The sequence below is a fragment of the Ceratotherium simum genome, chromosome 23 (assembly GCF_057802395.1).
Source record: "Ceratotherium simum simum isolate JZ-2026a chromosome 23, ASM5780239v1, whole genome shotgun sequence".
Taxonomy (NCBI): Eukaryota; Metazoa; Chordata; class Mammalia; order Perissodactyla; family Rhinocerotidae; genus Ceratotherium; species Ceratotherium simum.
This window is the reverse complement of record NC_141922.1, coordinates 35,577,403-35,598,034: the sequence shown is the minus strand read 5'-3', so window position 1 is coordinate 35,598,034 and position 20,632 is coordinate 35,577,403. Positions and strand designations below refer to the sequence as shown.

The 20,632-nt window shown below is 33.7% G+C and overlaps 1 protein-coding gene across 8 annotated transcripts in view; it reads left to right on the top strand.

Moving 5' to 3' along the window:
• The window catches only part of RIMS2 (regulating synaptic membrane exocytosis 2), a 617,446-nt gene that overhangs the window by 229,127 nt on the left and 367,687 nt on the right, over nucleotides 1–20,632 (top strand). For 2 of the 8 annotated variants that reach the window (XM_087447560.1, XM_087447559.1), the window contains exon 1: nucleotides 13,269–13,665. The exons of the other annotated variants lie outside the window; for them this stretch is intronic. In XM_087447560.1, the coding sequence (XP_087303686.1) occupies nucleotides 13,544–13,665 (122 nt within the window). In that variant the 5' untranslated portion in view covers nucleotides 13,269–13,543. Of the gene's footprint in view, nucleotides 1–13,268; nucleotides 13,666–20,632 lie in introns of those variants that run through there. 8 annotated transcript variants of the gene reach the window in all.

Genomic DNA, 20,632 nt, shown 5'->3' with positions numbered 1-20,632 from the left:
GACATCAGTCTTAGCAACATCTTTTCAAACACCACATCTGACCGGGCAAGAGAAACAATAGAAAAAATAAACAAATGGGACTATATCAAACTAAAAAGCTTCTGCACAGCAAAGGAAACTATCAACAAAACGAAAAGACAACCTAACAATTGGGAGAAGATATTCGCAAACCATACATCTGATAAGGGCTTAATCTCCAAAATATATAAAGAACTCATGCATCTCAACAACAAAAAAACTACCAACCCAATTAAAAAATGGGCAAAAGACCTGAACAGACATTTCTCCAAAGAAGATATACAGATGGCCAACAGACACATGAAAAGATGTTCAAAATCACTAACTATCAGGGAAATGCAAATCAAAACTACAATGAGATATCACCTCACGCCCGTCAGAATGGCTATAATTAACAAGACAGGAAACAACATGTGTTGGAGAGGTTGTGGAGAGAAGGGAACTCTCATACACTGCTGGTGGGAGTGCAAACTGGTGCAGCCACTATGGAAAACAGTATGGAGATTCCTCAAAAAATCAACGATAGAACTACCATATGATCCAGCTATTCCACTGTTGGGTATTTATCCAAAGAACTTGAAAACACCAATTTGCAAAGGTACATGCACCCCTGTGTTCATTGCAGCCTTATTCACGATAGCCAAGACTTGGAAGCAACCTAAGTGCCCATCAAGGTACGAATGGATAAAAAAGCTGTGGTATATATATACAATGGAATACTACTCAGCCATAAGAAACGATGAAATCCAGCCATTTGTGACAACATGGATGGACATTGAGGGCATGATGCAAAGTGAAATAAGTCAGAGGGAGAAGGTCAAATACCGTATGATTTCCTTCATTAAGTAGTAGATAATAACAACAATAAACACATAGGGACAGAGATTGGATTGGTGGTTACCAGAGGGGAAGGGGGGAGGGAGGAGGGTGAAAGGGATAATTGGGTACATGTGTGTGGTGATGGGTTGTAATTAGTATTTTGGTGGTGAACATGATGTAATCTATGCAGAAATAGAAGTACAATGATGTACACCTGAAATTTTTACAATGTTATAAACCAATGTTACTGCAATAAACAAAAAATTAAAAAAAAAAAAAAAAAATAATCTTTTCAAGACTAATACAAGGTCTAGTGTATCTTACTAGAGTTAAGAAATAGGGAATTTGAGTCAAAGCTTTAAATAAAGATAAAGATACATTTTCCTATTTGGTATCTTTAATTGTTCAAGGATTCAGGCATCTAAATTTATCAATCCATAATAACATGAATAGTAGTAGTCAGCATCATGGTGAAGCCTTTGAGTTCTTTTATACTCATTTACACTAAAGCATCTGCGCATATTCTCTGCATGTTACTAGAGATAAACAATCCTTGTTCTAGTTATGCATAGAACCTGCCTGTTTTTATCTAGTCGAGAACATAGTTCCTGTAATTCCCTGAAATTGTGAAAGTATGGGATTGGGTGGGGAATATTTAAACATTTACAAAAATAAATGATTATAGTTAAAATTTTCAAGCTAAATGATATGAAAGCTGAATAACTTGAGTAATTTCATCAATTTAAAATTTTATTTTATATTGGGAGCATGACTATTGCTTATTTGTTTTAAAATAGGAACACTACTTACGGAAAGTAAACCTTCTTATCTTTTTATCATGTGTCAAATATAAGAGGCAGCTTAGATTAAAGCAGTGCTTCTCAAACATTTTGGTCTTGGGACATCTTTACAATCTTAAAAATGATTGAGGACCTCAAAGAACTTTTGTTTAGATGGGTTATATTTATTAATATTTACCATATTAGAAATATAAAAACTGAGAAGAAATTAAGATGTATCTTTATTAATTGCAAAATGACAATAAAATTACTGCATGTTAACTAACCATATGGAATAGACAGAATTCTAAGTTGACCTACAATGAGTTTTACCCTTCCCTTGAGTGAGTACAGACCCTGTGACTTGCTTCTAGCTAACAGAGTATGGCAGAGATGATAGGATAGTCACTTCTGTGATTACATTATGTTATGTGAGACTATGATTTAGTCTGAAGTTAGAGACTCTTCTGCTGGCTTTGAAGAAGTAAGCCACCATGTTGTGAAAGGGCTGTGAGAGGACCATGTGGCTTGGATCTGCAGGGGTGTCGCTAAGAGCTGAGAGCATCTCCTGGCTGACAGCCAGCAAGAAAACAAGACCTCAATCTTAGAGCCACAAGAAACTGAGTTCTCCCAACAATTACATGTGCTTAGAAAAGGATCCTGAGCTGCAGAAAGAAACGTGGCCCAGCCAACACCTTCATTATACCCTTTAAACTGTGCTTGGACTCTTGACCTATAGAAATTGTAAGATAATAAATGTATGTTTTTTAAGCCACTGAGATTGTGGTGATTTGTTTTGTAGCAATAGAAAACTAATATAGTGTATTTCAAAAACAAAGAAAACTTTAGTGAGAAAATTGGCATTATTTTACGTTTTTGCAAATCTCTTTAATATCTGATTTAGTGGAAGTCAGCTGGATTCTTTCATCACCTTTTGTATTCAGTATCTTGAGATATCACACATAATGTAGCCTCTGGAAATGTCCACTGTACATCAATGAGAGAATGAGAGTCCAGAGGCAAATAACATTTTAGTTATTATCATGAATATAAGTTTGACTTTGCAGATCCTCTCAAAGAGTTTTGGGGACCCCCTCTGAGGTCACTAGACTATACTTTTGAGAATTTCTAGATTAGAGATTAAATGTTTAGCAGTCTCCTCCTCCATCACCAATAGAGTATTTAATTGTATATGGACAGGACTATATAAGATAACCTAAACTATACTAACTCTCAGCTTCCTTGCCTGTTTTTCACTTGATTTCTGGTTTTGTCCTTGAGTTTGTCCATGTAGTATATTTCCTCTGCTTCTCTTGGTAAGCAAATGCAAAAGATCTTTGCTGATTTTAGTTTCTAGGAGGAATAGGTAGGAATATGATTAATATGTAGTGGATTGGGACAGAGTTTTTCGTGAAATGATCCTGGCATCTTTTGACTATAAACTTTACCTGCAAAGGTGCTGTAGCTGTTGAGAGATTTGGTTTAAAACTTAGGAGGAGTTTTAAAAATGTATTCTTTTCATTTATAAGGAATAATAGAAATTATCTCATTTTAGTTTTAATTACGTATATCCATTTTTATGTGTGTACATTACTTAATAACAGTATTAGTGCATATTTTTCTTAAGTGTTTTTGTTTTCATTTTGTAGGTTCTCTTTTATCCCTAGGAATCCTGAAGAATGAATTAGTCTCATGCATCTCAAGATAGCTCAATATGTGATAAATTGCTGTTGTCCTAGGATTTGGGATACAGTTTGTTGTTAGGAACATTAATATAGAATCATGTGGATTTTTTCTTTAGGAATCTACGGTTACTGTAGTTTTTTCAAACAAATAATGCAGCAAAAATAAATACTATATTGAATCAAAATTGTTGTTACCTATAATCAACTATTTTTATTTCTATAATATATACCTGAGAGCTGCTTGTATTTATTATTTGACACACTTGGAAGTTTTGAGGTATGAATTGGAGCTGTTTGTCTGGAAAGAAGGTCTTTCGAGGTTGGTTTGAAGGTTATTGGTGGAACAGTTCTCGCAGTGCTTACCTAATTACACAGTGTTTGAACTAGAAAATTAAACTTAAGGGTGACCTCCCCCTCTCTACTGATGCAACCCCCTTCCATTTTTTTCTTCTCAGTTCTTCTTTCTTTTATTGTATTTTCACCTGAGCATTTTTTTTTGGTCTATTTCTTAGATGTTAGTTTTCAACTTATTTTTCCTCAGTATTATTTTCAAATTCTTACTGAGTTTTCTATTTATCCAGTCTCTTTAACTATTTTAGTCTTCCTTTTCTCTACATGAGAACTGATTTGTGTTGACAGAGCAGGATTGACAAATTTTAGTTACGTCTTTCAGAAAAAGTTTATATTTTTCATACAACCAAGACTGCAAGACTACAGAATATATGGACTCAAAATTGTTGTGATGTAAAATAATGTTTTTCACTTTTGTTTTTCAGTTTCATTTTATGAAAGTCACTAGTATAAAGTACTCGACATGGTTGAAAGTTTTGAGGTATGATTTAAAATCCCTGTCTGGAAAGTGGTAAGAAACATGTTTCTTCTGGTCAACTTTGCTTAATAAGAATTAGAGTCACGTGAGTGGGGAGGATTACAAAAATTTGATTTTTTTCATTCCATTATTTCCACGTTCTACCTGAATATATTTTGATCCAGTGCTTTGGGCATCTTTGTGTTTTATTCTCTCAAAAAATATGAGATTTAGGAGTTATGTCTATGTCCAAGGCCTAAATTGGTCTTTTTATTTGTATTTTCACATCATCTTTTCTTTTTTACATTCTGGGGACACACAAACTGTAAAATTAGGTTACATTTTACATAACAGCATCCATAAAGAGTTGCTGAATGACAAAGACTTGGTAGTACTATGTAAGGAGCACTGAACTGTGAGTAAGGAGATGTGGATGCTCATTTTAATTTTGTCACCAACCACTTTGAAAAAATGCATCTCACTTCTTTTCTGTAAATTGAGGGAGTTTAGATTCTATTTTAAATATAATAGGATACCATTGTAGGGTTTAAAATGGAAGGGACGTGATATTATTTCTGTTTTTGTATGGTCATTCTGTTGTGTGGAGAATGGTTTGTAGGGGACAAGAATTGATGCAGAGAGAAGTTAGGAGGCTATTGAAGTAGTCTAGAAAAGAGATGTTGGTAGCTTGAACTAGAATTGTGGTAGCAAGATGGAAATGTTGATAGATTTGTTCCATTTGGAAGGTGGAATTGACAGAACCTACTACTAATAGATTAGATATGTGGTGCAGTGTGAAAGAAAGAGAGATATCAAGGATAACTCCTAGATAAATCATGGTGTTGTTCCAAGATAGAAAAACTGATGAGGAACAGGTTTGGGTGAGGAAATCAGGAATTCTGTTTGGCCACGTTATGTTTGAGATGACCTTTTGGTTTCCATTTGGGGATGTCAGGTTGACCGACAGTTATATGAGTTTCGAGTTCAAGGGGAAGAGAAGGGCAAAGGTATAACATATAGAAGATATTTAAAGCCATGGATCTAAGTCACCTCGAGAGACCGTCTAAATTAAAGAACAGAAGAGGTCTACAACATAGCCACAATAGACCCTTGGACATTCCCAATGTTTAGAGATCTAGGAGAAGAGTAAGGGCCAGCAAAAGACACTGAGAAAAAATTGCCACTGAGCAAGAAGGAAATCAGGAGTATACGTCTCAGAAACAAAGGGCAAAAACAGTTTAAGAGCCAGGGACAGCGAAGCAGCAGTGTCCAATGCTGGAGGGAAGTCATGTTAAAAAAAGAGCAGAGAATTGTCGTTGAATTTGGCAACTGGTCATTGGTGAGAGCAAACTCAGGAGAGTATTAGAGATGGAATCTTTATTAATGTGAAAGGAGGAAGTAGATATAACAACTATAGACAAGTTCTTCAAGAAATTTTGCTGTGAAAAGGAGTATAAAAATGGGGCAGTACCTAGAAGGGAATGTGGGATCAAGGGAAGTTCTTTTAAGATATGGAATAATATAGTAATCAAATCACTGGTGACTTGATTCATGCATGAAATAAATGTTATTCATTTATTGTTACAATTACCATTAGAATCAAGAGGCTTCTAAAATAGATTCAATAATAGGTCTTGTTTACATTATACTTTCCTTTCCTTTCTTTTCTACTTTCAAATCTGATGCTTAATCATCTTCACTCATAAGTAGCTGGGTTTTCTGATTAATCTTGATCTCTGTCCATTTCTAAAGGCCAGGCATGTCTGATTGTATTTTTTAAGTTTTTAGGCTATGTTGTAGACCTCTTCTGTTCTTTAATTTAGATGGTCTCCTGACATGTATCAAAATACATGTAGATTTGCATGAGTTTGTTTGCATAATAAATAAACCTGCTTTGGCTGAACCTAAGACTAAAAATTTTGTTTGCTTACCTTTCACCAAGGGAGGTTGATGAAGGAAGCTTAGAAGATGCCTGCTCCCAGTCCGTATTCATAGGCTAGATCTGGGTTCTATAGAGTGAGTGATTTTAGGCTAAAAGAGCTATTTTCAGGAGAACTGTTTTGAAGCACAGGGTCACAAGTGGCAATTCTTCAAATTGCAGATGACAGAATATATAACACAGAGTTGATCATACCATTCTTCTTAAAACATTATCTTTTATTGGCTTTTAGGCCACCACACTCGCCTTATTTCCCTCCTCCCTCTGTGGGTGTTTCTCTTCTTCCTTCTTTACTTATTACTTTACCTGATGACTTAATGTGGAACTTAATTCCCTTAGACCTCTTTAGTTTTTTGTTTTTCATTTTGAACTTTCTTTCTGGGTGATCTCAGCTACTCGCTTGGTTGAAATCCTTGCTAACATGCTGATGCTTCCTGAATTTATGTCTTCAGCTGAGAACTCTTTTCTGAACTCCAGAGTGGCATATCCAATTGCTTACTTATCTGTCTTTGTAGCTATCTTACATGCTTCTTAAATTCAACAACTCATCATCTTCCCGTTCCTTCTCCCTCAGTCTGCTCCTCCTTTAGTATTCTCTGTCTCAGCAAGTTTTAAGACTATCTGCTTGGTTTCTTTCTTCTTCTTTTTTATTTTTTTGTGAGGAAGATCAGCCCTGAGCTAACATCCATGTTAATCCTCCTCTTTTTGCTGAGGAAGACTGGCTCTGAACTAACATCTATTGCCAATCCTCCTCCTTTTTTTTTTCCTCCCAAAGCCCCAGTGGATAGTTGTATGTCACAGTTGCACATCCTTCTAGTTGCTGTATGTGGGACACAGCCTCAGCATGGCCGGAGAAGCGGTGCGTCGGTGCGCGCCCGGGATCCGAACCCCGGGCCGCCAGTAGCGGAGCGCGCGCACTTAACCGCAAAGCCACGGGGCCGGCCTTCTGCTTGGTTTCTTAAGAGAGAAATCTAAGAGTCATGTTTGACTCCTCTCTTGACCTTCATACACTACCTCCCACCCCTGTGACAATCGATCATTGTGTCTTGTTGATTCAACATCTAACTTTTTAGTCATCCTTTGTCTCCATTTTCTGTGATCACTTTAATCCGAGCCAACTAATATCTTACTTTGACTACTGCATTAGCTTTCTAATTGATCTCCCTGCATCCACACATAGTGAGATAATATTTTGGTGTATTTATGATGTCTCTACTCCCCTCTTTTTTAATGATGTAATGAGTAGAAAGAAAGGAATTGTGGATGGGAACTCTTGGAGGCCAGTATTACCACATAGTATTTCATTTGTTCCCATATTTGCTAAAACACGTTTATAGTTGTGCCAATGATTGTTATTTCTAATTTTAATATTATATTGAAATATGAAATACATATATGTTTCATATATTTCATATATATTGAAAATATATTGAAAAATATATTTCATATTGTTATTTCTAATTTTCAGTCAGTATTTCTTTTCAGAAGAATCTAGAGACACTTGGAAATTACTAGATAGCAGAGGCAGTTTGCAAGCTTAGGTGTGAACGCTTGGAGTCCAAGGCTATAAACATTCCTTATACTGTGGTTCCTGGTGAATGTAGCTATTAGAGATGGAGTTGGATCTTATTCATATTGATATAGCTCCCTAAAATTGTAGTGTTGCTTCCTGTGGTTCTCCTGATAGCTATCAAGGGAATTTATACTTGGAGCTAGCAGTCTTAACACTGGAGAGACTTACCAAATTGTGTTTTCAGAGATCTTGGTTCTCTTTCCTCTAACAGGTAGAATCTCTAGGTGTCAAAGCAGATAATCACTCTGGACATTTTCATTTTGGAGCTTAAATCTAGGATCGGTACTCTACAGCCTGATTCTTGTATCCAATGGGGAAGATATTCCTGCTGTTGCCAGGTTGTAGGTGTGTGAACTGCTGTGGTAGCAGCTGCTCTGGCACTGGACATTTGAAGCAATCCTGTAATACCTCTCATTATAATGCAGCTTGAGCCAAAGCACAGTAAGATTAGCCCTCATATTTCTGGCCTAGAAAGAGGAGTGAGAGAGACAATCTAAGGGTGGTGGGGCTTCAGACATTTGTGGAGGCTTTCACTATGCTCCCCCTTTCCTTTCTGAATTAGATGGTAGAAACTGTTAGAAGTCTGTTCTGCAGCAATGGTCAATACTAGGGACAGACAGATACAGATTTCAAGCCCTAGGAAATACTACAGAAGTTTTTTCTACACCAGAAAACAACTGAGCATTAGTACATTTTTAAAAACTTGTGAAAACTGCTGTAGGTATTTTGAACTAAACTTTTTAAATTTTTATCTGGAATCTTTAAATTTGTAGTGTGCTTATCTAGGTCTGGGCTATTCTTCCTCTCTTCCATCCATGGACATACTGTATGGTCCACCCTAAGTTGAAGCACAGGCCAGTTAACCTTTTTGAATGCCTTTTCTTTCCTCCTTTCGTTAGAAATTTCATCTGCCTTTTATTTCTTGTCCCTGAGGTGAATAGTTCTATGCTCTTGCTTCAGGGAAATACTTACATTGCAAGATTTCGATTTGGAAAACATGTGAAGACACCTTGTTCTCTGGACTGTCTGTTTTATAACCCTTAGATTTTTATCAGTCAGATGCTTCGGATAGTCGATGGAACAAGAATAATGCAATAGAAGAGAGAGTGCAGTTGTTGCAATTATATAGATGGAACTACTGATGTATGTTTTAAGAAAAAGAAAAATTCCTTTAGCATTTCAGGGATTTTTGTTATGGATTATACATATTATATTTCTTATGGTTCCATTAATGATTAGCTGTGTTTAGATATTTGCGTGTATGGAGCATTTTAATAGAAATACTTTGATACTCTTAAAAATTCAAAATAAATCCAGACATCTTTAAAACTGTAACATTTAAATAAGCCGTGAGTGATCGTGCCTTATCAAGTAGGAGTCTTGTGTTGTTATTCATTTAGAAGAGCATAATTTCCCAATTTTTATTCTTTCATTTAATTTTTGAGTTTGTGTTAAATTTCTTAAGACATTTAGCTTATAGCCACTAGGCATTTGTAAACTAAGATTCTTAAATAATTTTAATTTGAGCTAATACTTCAATTATTTTTGAGGATGATGTAAAGAAGTTAGTGCTAAGTTTTGCTTTCTCATCTCATTTGGATGTTTTATAGTACTGATTAAACAGTTTGAGTTCTTACAGAATTTTAGGAACTTATTGATAAAGAAGAGGATACTATTGCTACTGGATATAGCTAATCATGTAAAAACTAGTAATCTAGTATTTGATTTACTTGAGCATTGCTAAGCAAAAATTCATGGGCCAACATCATGTTTATTATGTTATGGTTTATGATTCCATTGTAACTGTAGAGTTCACTGTAGGTAGGTTAAACTTTGGACTTTCCTTGTGGCTAGTGTATCAAAAGGTATAATGGAAAAAAGATCTGTAATGTTCTCACCCAGAGATAATTAATATTAACATTTGATGTTTATTCTTCTAATGTTCTCTCAGATTTTGAACATTTTTCAAGTTTTTGCTACGTTACTAAATATTTCTCAAAAAGGTTCTACCAGTGTACGCTCCTACGAATAAATATGAGAGTGCCCATTCTCTGACTCTCTGGCCAATACTTTGCTGATTTAATAGGCAAAAATGCGTTCCATTATTATTATTTTTATTTGAGTTCTCTTAATTACTTTTAGATTGAACATTTTCAAGTGTTGATTGGCTTTTTAGATATCTTCTTTAATGAAATTGATTTTGCTGCTAAAAGTTTCTTAACACCTCTTCTTCCTTGAGAACTCTGGTTAGCATTGTCATTCCTAGTGAGTTGCTAAATATTTTAATAGAATGGCCATAGGGAAATCAATTGCCATCATCTACAACATTTGTGAGAGTTCATGCCTCTCTGCTGGACTCAGTGTAAGTATGGAGCTGACCTTACTTGGAGGACATTCTGAGTTTATCTGATATTCCCAGAAAGGAGTAAGTACAAGCATTACATCCTGTTGGCATCTAACAGACAGAGAATAGAGCCTTGCACAAAGAAATTCTATAAATATTTGTTGCATTAATAAATATGATAAATAAAAGATACTTGAACATAATTGTTAGAATCCTGGTTCCAATAATTCAATTCCTTAGATAGTTCATAGTGAGGTTACTTCCAAGTACTGTGTACTTTGGAGTTTATTAAATGCATTTATGTATGTAACATGCTGTAATACAATAATACCCCAGGAGGTAAGTGATGTAGCTTATTTTGCATTTGAAGAACCCATAGCTCAGATATGTAAAGTGAACATCGTAAGGTATTATGGCTAGTTAGGGTTGGAGTCAGTACTTAAATCTAGGTGATTTGACTCCAAGTGCCATGTTCTGTCTCTCTTCATAAAAGTCTCCAATATTTATGTTGCTTGTGAGCCTACAGTATATAGAAAACTTAAAACAAATATTAGCTATAAGCATTCTTTATAATATTCCAGATGTTCATAAAAATTTACAAAGTCCATCCAAAGCACAATGTTTTTGATTGCAAATATTGGTCGCTTTTGTCTTTATGAACCTTATGACATGATGTGGTAGGCTAAAACAAACAAACACAGAAACTAAGAGCCAAATTAAGCCCTGAGTGGTTTCCTGTCCTACTTATGGGATGTGACTAAAAAAAAAAATTAACTTTTCAATAAAATTTAGGCATCTATTCATTCACAAATATTTATTGAGCACCTACTGTGTACTAGGTACTGTGCTAGATGAATAAAAACAAATGTGAGTCTTAACCTCATGGAACTGAGGGTGAAAGACATTAAACATTTTTTCAGGTAAATATATAGTTATACTTTTATCAAATGCTTTGAAGAACAAGTACAGGGTACGAGAGTGCATAATGGGGGACCTAATCTAGGTCAAAGAAAGTCTTCTTGAGAAAGTGACATTTGAGCCCTTAGGGATGAGTAGGAGCCGGTGAAAGGCGGTAATGGGGTGGGATAGTGGAAGAAATCACTTCTGGGATATTGAGGGAACTAAAAGAAAGCTGACCAGTAGTGTGTGTTGTATAGTGAGAGCTGGAAAATAGGGATCTGAGGAAAGCAGTTGCTATATTGTGTACTCTTTCAAAGAAGGCATTTTAAGGCTCATTCCAGTGATGTTTTCATTTTTAGAAACTTAGACCATTTTTGAAGCTCTTCCTATGACCTTGCCTTCAGATCCAATTAAGAAACTTTTTTTAACTAGGAGTATTTTGCAGTGCAATCACCTTCTTATTTAATAGACTTGCTTCAAAAGGGCTTTTGATTAATTATAAAAATTGAATCTACCCACAAGGGGAAATGTGTATATATATATATATTTCATCACAGATAGTATGAGCTTTGAAATTAAGAATTTTAAAAATGTATATATTTCCGCTTATAGAAAAAGACCTATAAGATGTGAAAAATCAACTTATGATCAGAGGCTTAAAAATTTGAAGGATATGAAGTTGCTTCTGTTTGAGTTAAATGGAAGAAGCCCCTTTAAAGTTACTTGTGAGTTTAAAAATTTGAGATATTTGCTCCTATTCCTCTAGAGAGACTGATCTATTCACAAATAGTTGTGCGTATTTGTGTGTGTGTTTGTGCCCGTGTGTACATATATATATATAAGGAAGATAGAATGATAGGGAAGGAGCATGTGAAATGGAGTACAAGGCAAAGACCTTCATTCAGATACTCTGCCTTTTACAGGCTGTGTGATCTTTAAACCCTTAAAGCCTCAGTTTCTTTTTGTCTGTAAAACAATAGTAACATTACCACCTACTCACAATGTTTTCTGGATATTAAAAAAATAAATTTAGAAGTACTTTATAAGCCAAAAAATACTTTATGATTATCGTATGTTTCATATAGATTAGTGTGTACCTATAAAAATCTAAAATCATAAATAATAAGCAAAATAGAGACACTCTTAGTTGAGGACAAACCCATAACTGAACATCTTAGTTTATAAATGGAATAAGTTAATTGTTTAAAATTTTATATTATTGAATGTTTATTTTGTGTCATTTAAAAATTTATATCATCACATGTTTATTTTGTGTCGTCCTTTTGTGACATGTTTATTCACGTCAAAAAAGAATTCACCAGTTTTTTAAAAACTTCTTAGTGTATATAAGTGCGTATTTATCAATAGTGGTGTGTGTGTGGAAGGTGATAGAGGGGATTAGGGCTAAAAGTTCAGGTAAAAATGGGCTAAAATTGATGTATGTATTAAAGAAATGTCATGATTTAGGGGCAACTAAAGATCAGTAAATATATTAATCATCTCTGTAAGTGAGTTGATTTTTAAAATTTGGTTTACATACTACTTTTAAAGCATCTTTTGGAGAAAGATGGACGCACTTGGATATAGAATAATCTAAGATTTTATCTAAACCAGAAGTATTCATTGAGAATGAATGGTGATCTAGGGTACTCTAAGACTATTGGAGCCTTCAGGAAATATCCTCTTCTGAAAAATGCTGTGCCCACCATTATTGAAATAAAAATAGTCGATAAAGTCTCTCTGGCCTTGGTTGTATTTTTTTGATTTGTGGGCAAGTTCATATTTAATGTGTGCTATTTAAGTGAACTTTAATTGATAGCCTATAATTTTTTTCTAAAATTGCATGAATAATCATGTAGTCACTATGTTTGGGGACATTTAGAAAGGGACCAGATTGAACATTATTCACTTTTCTTTAAAAATAAATAAATAAATAAATGAAGACATTTTAAAATTAAATGAGACATTAAGGCGACTAAGTCCATGTTTTTCAAATGTCTCTTTAGAAGTATGGCATTGTAAATGCAGACAATAGAAGTCCTATTGTCTGACATATTTTTATTGCTTAATGATATCAAAAGAAGGATATACAACTTATTTTTAGAGTGTTCTGTTTCTATGCAGCAGCCTGCACATTGAAGAGACCTATATACTCTGTTGCTGTAGTTATTCATTTTTCAGGGAAAGAAAAAAGGGTTAGGGGATGCATAATTTCTCTCCTCTTACCCAACAGTAACATTGAGAAGATACCTTGTCCCTATTTTTATTACTTCTGAGATTTCATTGCTGGCAGCCAGATGTGCTAAAACTCCCGACGACAGCATCTATTCATTGCGCGATTTTAATAGGCTTAGAGAAATATGAGTAGAGTACATGAAAGCAGCTCAGCTTCACACTTCAGCTGGGAATGCCCAAAAAGCTTACTGCTGTTTAGAATTCTTGCTACAGTCAGGAGAAAGCTGAAAGCCGCACGGGTACTGAATCTTCTACGACTGAATTAGAAGAATAATGACTGTACAATTAACTATCAACCTCTGCTCATTTAAGCACAGTTTTTACAGAGCTCAGGAGAAATATGGAACTTGATTGGCATGTTTTTATTTGATGGTGTCTGCAAATAGATGACTTTAAAGACAGGTGGTAAGGAAAAATAAGAGAAGAAAAAAAAAAGAAAGAAAATGCAATTTGAGACATTGCGCCAGGTCTGCAATTCTGTTTTATCTCATTTTCATGGGGTTTTTTCATCCCCACCAAATATTTTACAAAATGAGCTTTTTGGACAAACACTGAACAATGCAAGGTGAGTAAAGCTAAACTATATTTTTTTTAGTACTGATATTTTCAGAATAATAATCTTATATGTCTGTATTGAATTGTTAGTTCTGTATTGAAATTTTAGTATTATAAGGATGTTGTCTTTTTATCATAAATATAAAATTTTATGTATTGTTCTTCCTAATTGATTTGAAGAAGGAAAATAAGCTTACTAATCAAAGCATAAAAAGCATCTTAAATTTAACTAGCTTGACCTCTGAAACATAATACAGGCTGTTTCATGATTTCATTTTCTGATAAATAAAATGATTAACTTAAAATACCTGATAGATTTTTTTCTTTGTGATCATGGCAGGGATTACATTGCATATATAGGGATGGTGCTATATAATCATATGTGATTTGTTGGAAAATATGAATTAGCAATCATGCATGCTCTTTGTAAAACATGCGGAAGATGTTTTCTAGGTCTAAGACATTTCTCTATGCAGGGTAGATCAATAATCACTTTTAAGCAAGCTGTATTATGGAACTGCTAATAATACTTAGTATTAGGTTGGCTAGTTTGGAAGGATGCTTTGTTATAAATTCCTATTGCTTTTTCAAGCTGATTTTTTTTTTGTGATGAAGGTTGTTAAATTATGAACATATGTTCTGGATGGTTTCTCTGGCTTACACTAAAAGAGATAGCCTATTAAAGAATGCTGTTGTATCACCCAGTTCTTCCCTTGTTTAAGTTGTTTGCCTTTTGAGAATTTCTAATGTTATATAGAAAATATAGAAAAGACCCCATTTTAACTAAATATATGTGGAGAAAGACTGAGAAAGGAATTCTGTGAACATGATAATGCACTGAAACCTTCTGGAAATTGAGGGAGAACTAATAGTGCATAGAATATTGAATGGTTTTGCTGGTCTCTTCCTTTTAGGATCTCTGAACAATGTGAGGCAGCCTATTTTAGAGATTAAAAAAAATAGCTATTACACAGTATATATCGTAATTTAGCAAGTGAAAAGGAGGCTTTTAAAATTTGTTGGCATTTAAAATGTTTACTGATGATGAATATTTCTATGACCTTTTCTTTGAATATAGAATAACATATCTATTTTTTGTAAAATTTCACTTTTCCTCAGTGCAGTTCTGTTCAATTAACTAATTTGATATTTTTGTATTTAGTTTTTGGACTAATTTAAAATATGTAAAATTATATGAAATGTTATGATATTCTATAATAGGCTATTTATTTTGACACTGTTTTTTTAAAATTTAGTAATACATCACTTGAGTGTCAGTAATTTATGATAAAAAATAATCTGTATTGCATGTTATATTTAAATAAAAGAGGCAGTATGGCTTTCTTAAAAATTCCGTGACTGGAAATTACCAGAGTTTTAGGATTTGTACTTGTCCTTTATAAATATTTTCCTGGTTTGATTTCTCTCTTTTTTTTAAAGCCAAGAATTTATGTGTTTTAAAGTATTAATATTAGGGCTGGGTGTATATTCACTTTAGAAGTGTGCTATTAACAGCATGGTATGGAATTAGTTTTAAAGTAGATGTTATTAGTTTTAAAATATGAGAATATCTGTTTTTTGGAAGGAATTGTGTACACCCACCCCTATCACCATGCTTTTGCTTTGGCTTCAAGTTTCTCTTATTGTTGGCATGCTTATAATTGCAATGCTCTCATTATTAAAAATCTGGAATTTTATGCTGCTGCAATTAAACATTACATTGTGAAGTTTTTAATGCCTCTGTAAAACCAGTCTTATTTAACATATTTTGATATTTTATCTAAAATTATCCGAAACTACCAATTAATCAATAAAGAATTTATTCTGTTTTAGGGGAAAAAACAATCCCTGTCTTTGTATGTTCTTAACTTTTTAGTCTTCAAAAAACGACATTTTTTCACATATAGATCTATTGATCTTTGCAAATAATCAACTACTTGATTTACTTTTAAAATCAGTCAAAACCAGTTATACAAATAGGTATTATTTTAGAAGTATAAAGAGTGAAAATAAGTTTATATCAACTCACAATTAATGCCTCCACGTATGTTCAAATGAGGTACAATGGTCTTTTAACAATCTTATTCTGCTTAGATTCTTTAAAAAAATACAAGTACCGAGGCATCAACATTTCAGTTAACATTGAATCAGAAAGTAAGATGTAGACTAAAAAATCATTCTTGAAGAAAAAGATCATGCAAAAAGAATGACCTGAGTATGTCATCTGAAGATGTGATCTTACAACAACTTTAAAAATGTTTCAAAATAATGACCCTTTCAACTTCGTGGACATTAATGCTCTTGAGATTTGAAGCATCAGTTATATAACTATCACCTCCGGAAAGAACAGTTTTGGTTGTTATTACGTGAATAGTAATCATTTAATTGTTTGGACTAGTTGAAATGGAATGTTCAGTATTTGTATTGTGACATTAACTGTGATTTTTAAACTGATCGAAAAATAACATCATAGGGACAATTAGATTATATTTTATTCTGAATTGCTTTCTAGGAGAAATTACTAAAATAGTGATATGCATCATTTGTAGACAAAATATTATGAAAAGGGGACCCATTCAAGGAGTTTTCTTGAGATTTTTCCTAGGTAACTAATCTTATTCCTAAATCTGCAATTCAACTTTCATCAGGTTTTCAGATGGTAGGGCAGTTTACTTCTATGACATATTAGCAATAAAAGGTTAAAAGATGAAAATCTCCCGTAATAATTACTCCAAAAATGTTTCCAAGTTCAGCTTATCAAAGGAGCAAAGATTTTAAAAACATCAATAATATTTTAAGTTATCATAAATCATTAAACCGGAGATTAATATAGATTGTTAAAGTATTTTATTATCCAATGAATAGTTGAAATTTATGAGTGAAAATCATTAGAATGTTATAGACAGACTTTTTGTTGGAAACCATATAGCACGACCCTTATGTTTCAAACTGCAAGTTCTTAGCTTTTTCTCTTATCATTGTGGTTCTTGAGTACCATTTTAGTGCATAAAGGAGGTGGCAGGATAGCCTCTCTTTTCACAGCTAATGAAATGATTAAAGGTCCAGTAAGAAAAAAAAATCAATGTCTGCATCCTTTGGAAATCCACTTGATAGGTTTTGATGAAATCCCACTTAAACTTAAATTGTTACCAAGTTTTCTTACCGTAAACCCGTTTTTTCCTAAATTAAATTAATCAGGCTACAAAGATAATTGCTTTTGTCGCCAGTAAAAACGTCCTCAAGTACTAAATTCATTATGAAATCTAAATTTTGTGATCTTGTCTTTGGAAGCAAACATAAATATTGGGATGCTAGAAGGTATATTTTTAACAGATTTCACTGCGTTTAGTAATCAATTGCTTTGAGCAATGTTCAAATGAACATGATAAAGATGACTATCTTTTGTGATAAAAATGTGGAAAAATGTACTTAGTATCATCTAAGCTTTCCATTTACTGATTTTTAGTAATCTTTCTTGTACAGTGAAGAAATATGTATTTTCCTCCAGATGTAATTATTTCTTTGTTTCTTTGTCACCAAATATGTGACAGTGAATTTGCTGTGCCGGCTGGCCACACAGGGGCATAATAGGACTAGAATTTATTCAGAAAAGATATTAAAAACAGTGTTTCTCTCCCTTCCATATACATATAATGAGATAAGCAGAATTTCATATTTAAAAGTAAGATTAAAAAAATTTAGTAGACCAAAGAATTTTGGATTTTTTGGTGTTTTTAACTACAAGTACATTAACTGTATAATCTGGTTTGCCTGGACCAGTCCCAGTTTATGCCTGATAATAACTAGTGTCCTCCACTAGTTATTATCAGTACCATTTTTCTCTCTCAAAAGTGGTTGACAGTGAATTACAGGGCTGCTCTAATTATAAAAATGAAATGTAAAACTTGACTTCACCTAGTGTAAATGGATTCTTTTCCACTGAAACATCCCCACAGTTCTAAAACATTAATATTATTTTAAATAAAATTTGGTTTTGTAAAATGTGTTTAATTATTTAGTCTGGTAGTGTTTTTTGATCAGAAGTATTTAGTCTTTTACATAGCATTTACTGTTGCTTTGGTTTACAATGAAGCCATCAATTTGTGTTCAAGATTTTTGGCACAGACACCTGTTATTCATCATGGCACATTAATGACTACTTTGACATTGAAAGAACAGCATGCTTACTTTTCATAGCTCTAAGAGTGCAATCTGCACAGCGTGCATTGTTTGGAGTTGGTGTGAGCACAGCGCAATCGATTTTTCATGATAGGAACATATTTCGTGAACAGCCTGTGTTCTGAAGTATAAAGCACCCAATAGTCTAATACACACACACATGCACACACATACATGCATATATTTATGAACATATATAAACCTTGTTAAATATATATAATAACTGTTATAAAACAATAATTATATGTTATAGACATAAAAGCCTATCTTAACAATTTGTCTCTTTATATTTCCAATGAAAATGACTTTTGATTCATAGATGTGTATCATTAATGTTTTTACCAGAGTATTTACTGTGGACCTTAGCTATATACCACAATTGTTAATATAGATACTTAATCTGATACTGATGTACAGTCTTCAAGAATTTTATCGAAAGAGCTTTTTATAAAGCTGTTGCTTTTGTTGATGACTGACAAGTAAATGTTAACTAGACTTTTTTATTATCAACTTCTATATGATCATAAAGGCTCCTAGAAAACTCAAAGAAGATAATTACTGGTAAACTTCTTTCTGTTTAATTCTGGCACTATTCACTGAATAGTAAAATGGATATGTTTCATATGTGCTATGGGCTATCTTCATATCCATTTATGAATTACTTACAAAGATTCATATACCTAACAAAAGAATGCCTAGGACTGATCCACAATTTGAAGTTAGCTTCTGAATTTGGGGAGTTTTAACTATCTCAGAAACGTGTGTGAACACTTCTTTTTGGGCAAAATGGAAAAAGCCATTGCACTTTAAAATTGTAGTATCTTAAAACATGAGGGCTTTTTATTTTGCCTGGTGTTTTTCAAACTATACTTTTTGTTTGTTTATTTTTTTGTGTTTTAGCAAAGAACACTTCCTTCAGAATCTAAATCTGTAAACCAGGTAAAAGTGGAGCAGCTCTGGTTTAGAAAGTGGGACATGGGACCCACATTAGGGTCGAAGAAACACAATTTTCAGCTGCTAATTTAAATAAAACTCAGGACTTCTCACTTAAACTTGTTTAAACTTTCCATCTCATTTTGTGACCTTTGAAATGTCAGAGCTAGACGTAATAGAAAATGGCAAGAAGAGCTGCCATGTTTAATTAAACACTGATTTGCGCCTGACTTTTCTACAACTGTTATGGTAGCTTTACATTGTGTAGTGTTGAACACAGGAGTTGTGTTCATATTTTGGGTCTGCTACTTACTGGCTATGTGATATTTGTAGTGTCATTATACTGTGAGCTTCTTGATTTAGGGACTATATGTTGATTAACCTCTGAATTCCCGATCTTATCATATCCCTCATGCTTCTTTCCAGTCAATACCGGCTCCCCTCAGGCTCCAGAACCAAATATTGTCTGGGTTTTTTTGCCTAGTATAGATTAGCTTTGTCTGTTCTAAAACTTCAGGTACTTGAAATCATATAGAATATACTCTTTTATAAAAGACTTATAATCAGCATAATTTTTAAAAATTCATCCATATTGTTGCATGTATGAGTAGTTTTCCTTTTTATTGCTGAGTAATATTCCATTTTATGAATATACCGCACTCTCATATACAATCAGTCATTTTGTGGACATATATTTTTATTTCTCTTGGATGAATACCTACAATAGGAAATCTTGGGTCACAGGGTAGGTGTGTGTAGTCAGACCATTTTATTTGATTTATTTGTTTTTTTGTGAGGGAGATCAGCCCTGAGCTACCATCCTATGCTGATCCTCCTCTTTTTTTTTTTTGCCGAGGAAGATTGGCCCTGAGCTAACTTCTGTGCCCATCTTCCTCTACTTTATATGGGACGCTGCCACAGCATGGCGTGATAAGTGGTATGTAGGTGCACGCCTGGGATCCCAACCCACGAACCCCAGGCTGCCAAAGCGGAGCACCCGCACTTAACCACTTGATCCACTGGGCCAGCCCCAGTCAGACCGTTTTAAAAAAGAGTTGTACATTTTAAACTCCCACCAAATATGTTTGAGAGTTCAGGTGGTTCCACACACTTTCCAGGATTTGATGATATAAGTCATTTTACGTTTTGTCATTTTGGTGAGTTTATAATGGCATCTCGTTATGATATTATTTTGTGTTTGCCTGATGACTAACAGTGTCAAGCACTTTTTCATATGCTCATTGGCCATTTGTACATCTTCCTTTGTCAAGTGTCTTTTCAAATTAAAAAAAAAATTAGGTTTTTGTTTTTATAAGTGAGTTGTATACGTTCCTTGTCTATCCTGGATAGCAGTCATTTGTCAGATATATATTTCGTCAGTATTTTTTCCCAGTCTCTGGCTTGCCTGTTTATTTTCTTAACAGTGCCTTTAGATGAGCAGAAGTTTTAATTTTGATGAAATCTAATTTATCAATTTTTTTCTCTTATGGTTTTTGTTTTCTGTATGCTGTCTAAAAATCCTTTGCCAGTCTCTAACTCATGAAACTGTCCTCCTTTGTATCTTCCAGAAACTTTAGAGTTGTGGCTTTTCAGTTTAGGTATACAATCTATCACATTAATTTTTGTGTATATAGTGTGAGGTAGAGGTCAAGATTCATGTTTTTCCAGATGAATATCCAGTGTTTCAGCAGTGTTTGCTGAAAAGACTTAACGACTTCTACTTCCAATTGGATTGCTTTGTCACCTTTGTAGAGAATTAAACAATTGTATAGGTGTGGTTAAATTTCTGGGCTATCCTTTTCCATTGAGCTATTTGTCTATCTTTATGCAATACCCCAATAGTAATCTTGAAGTTAGATAATGTA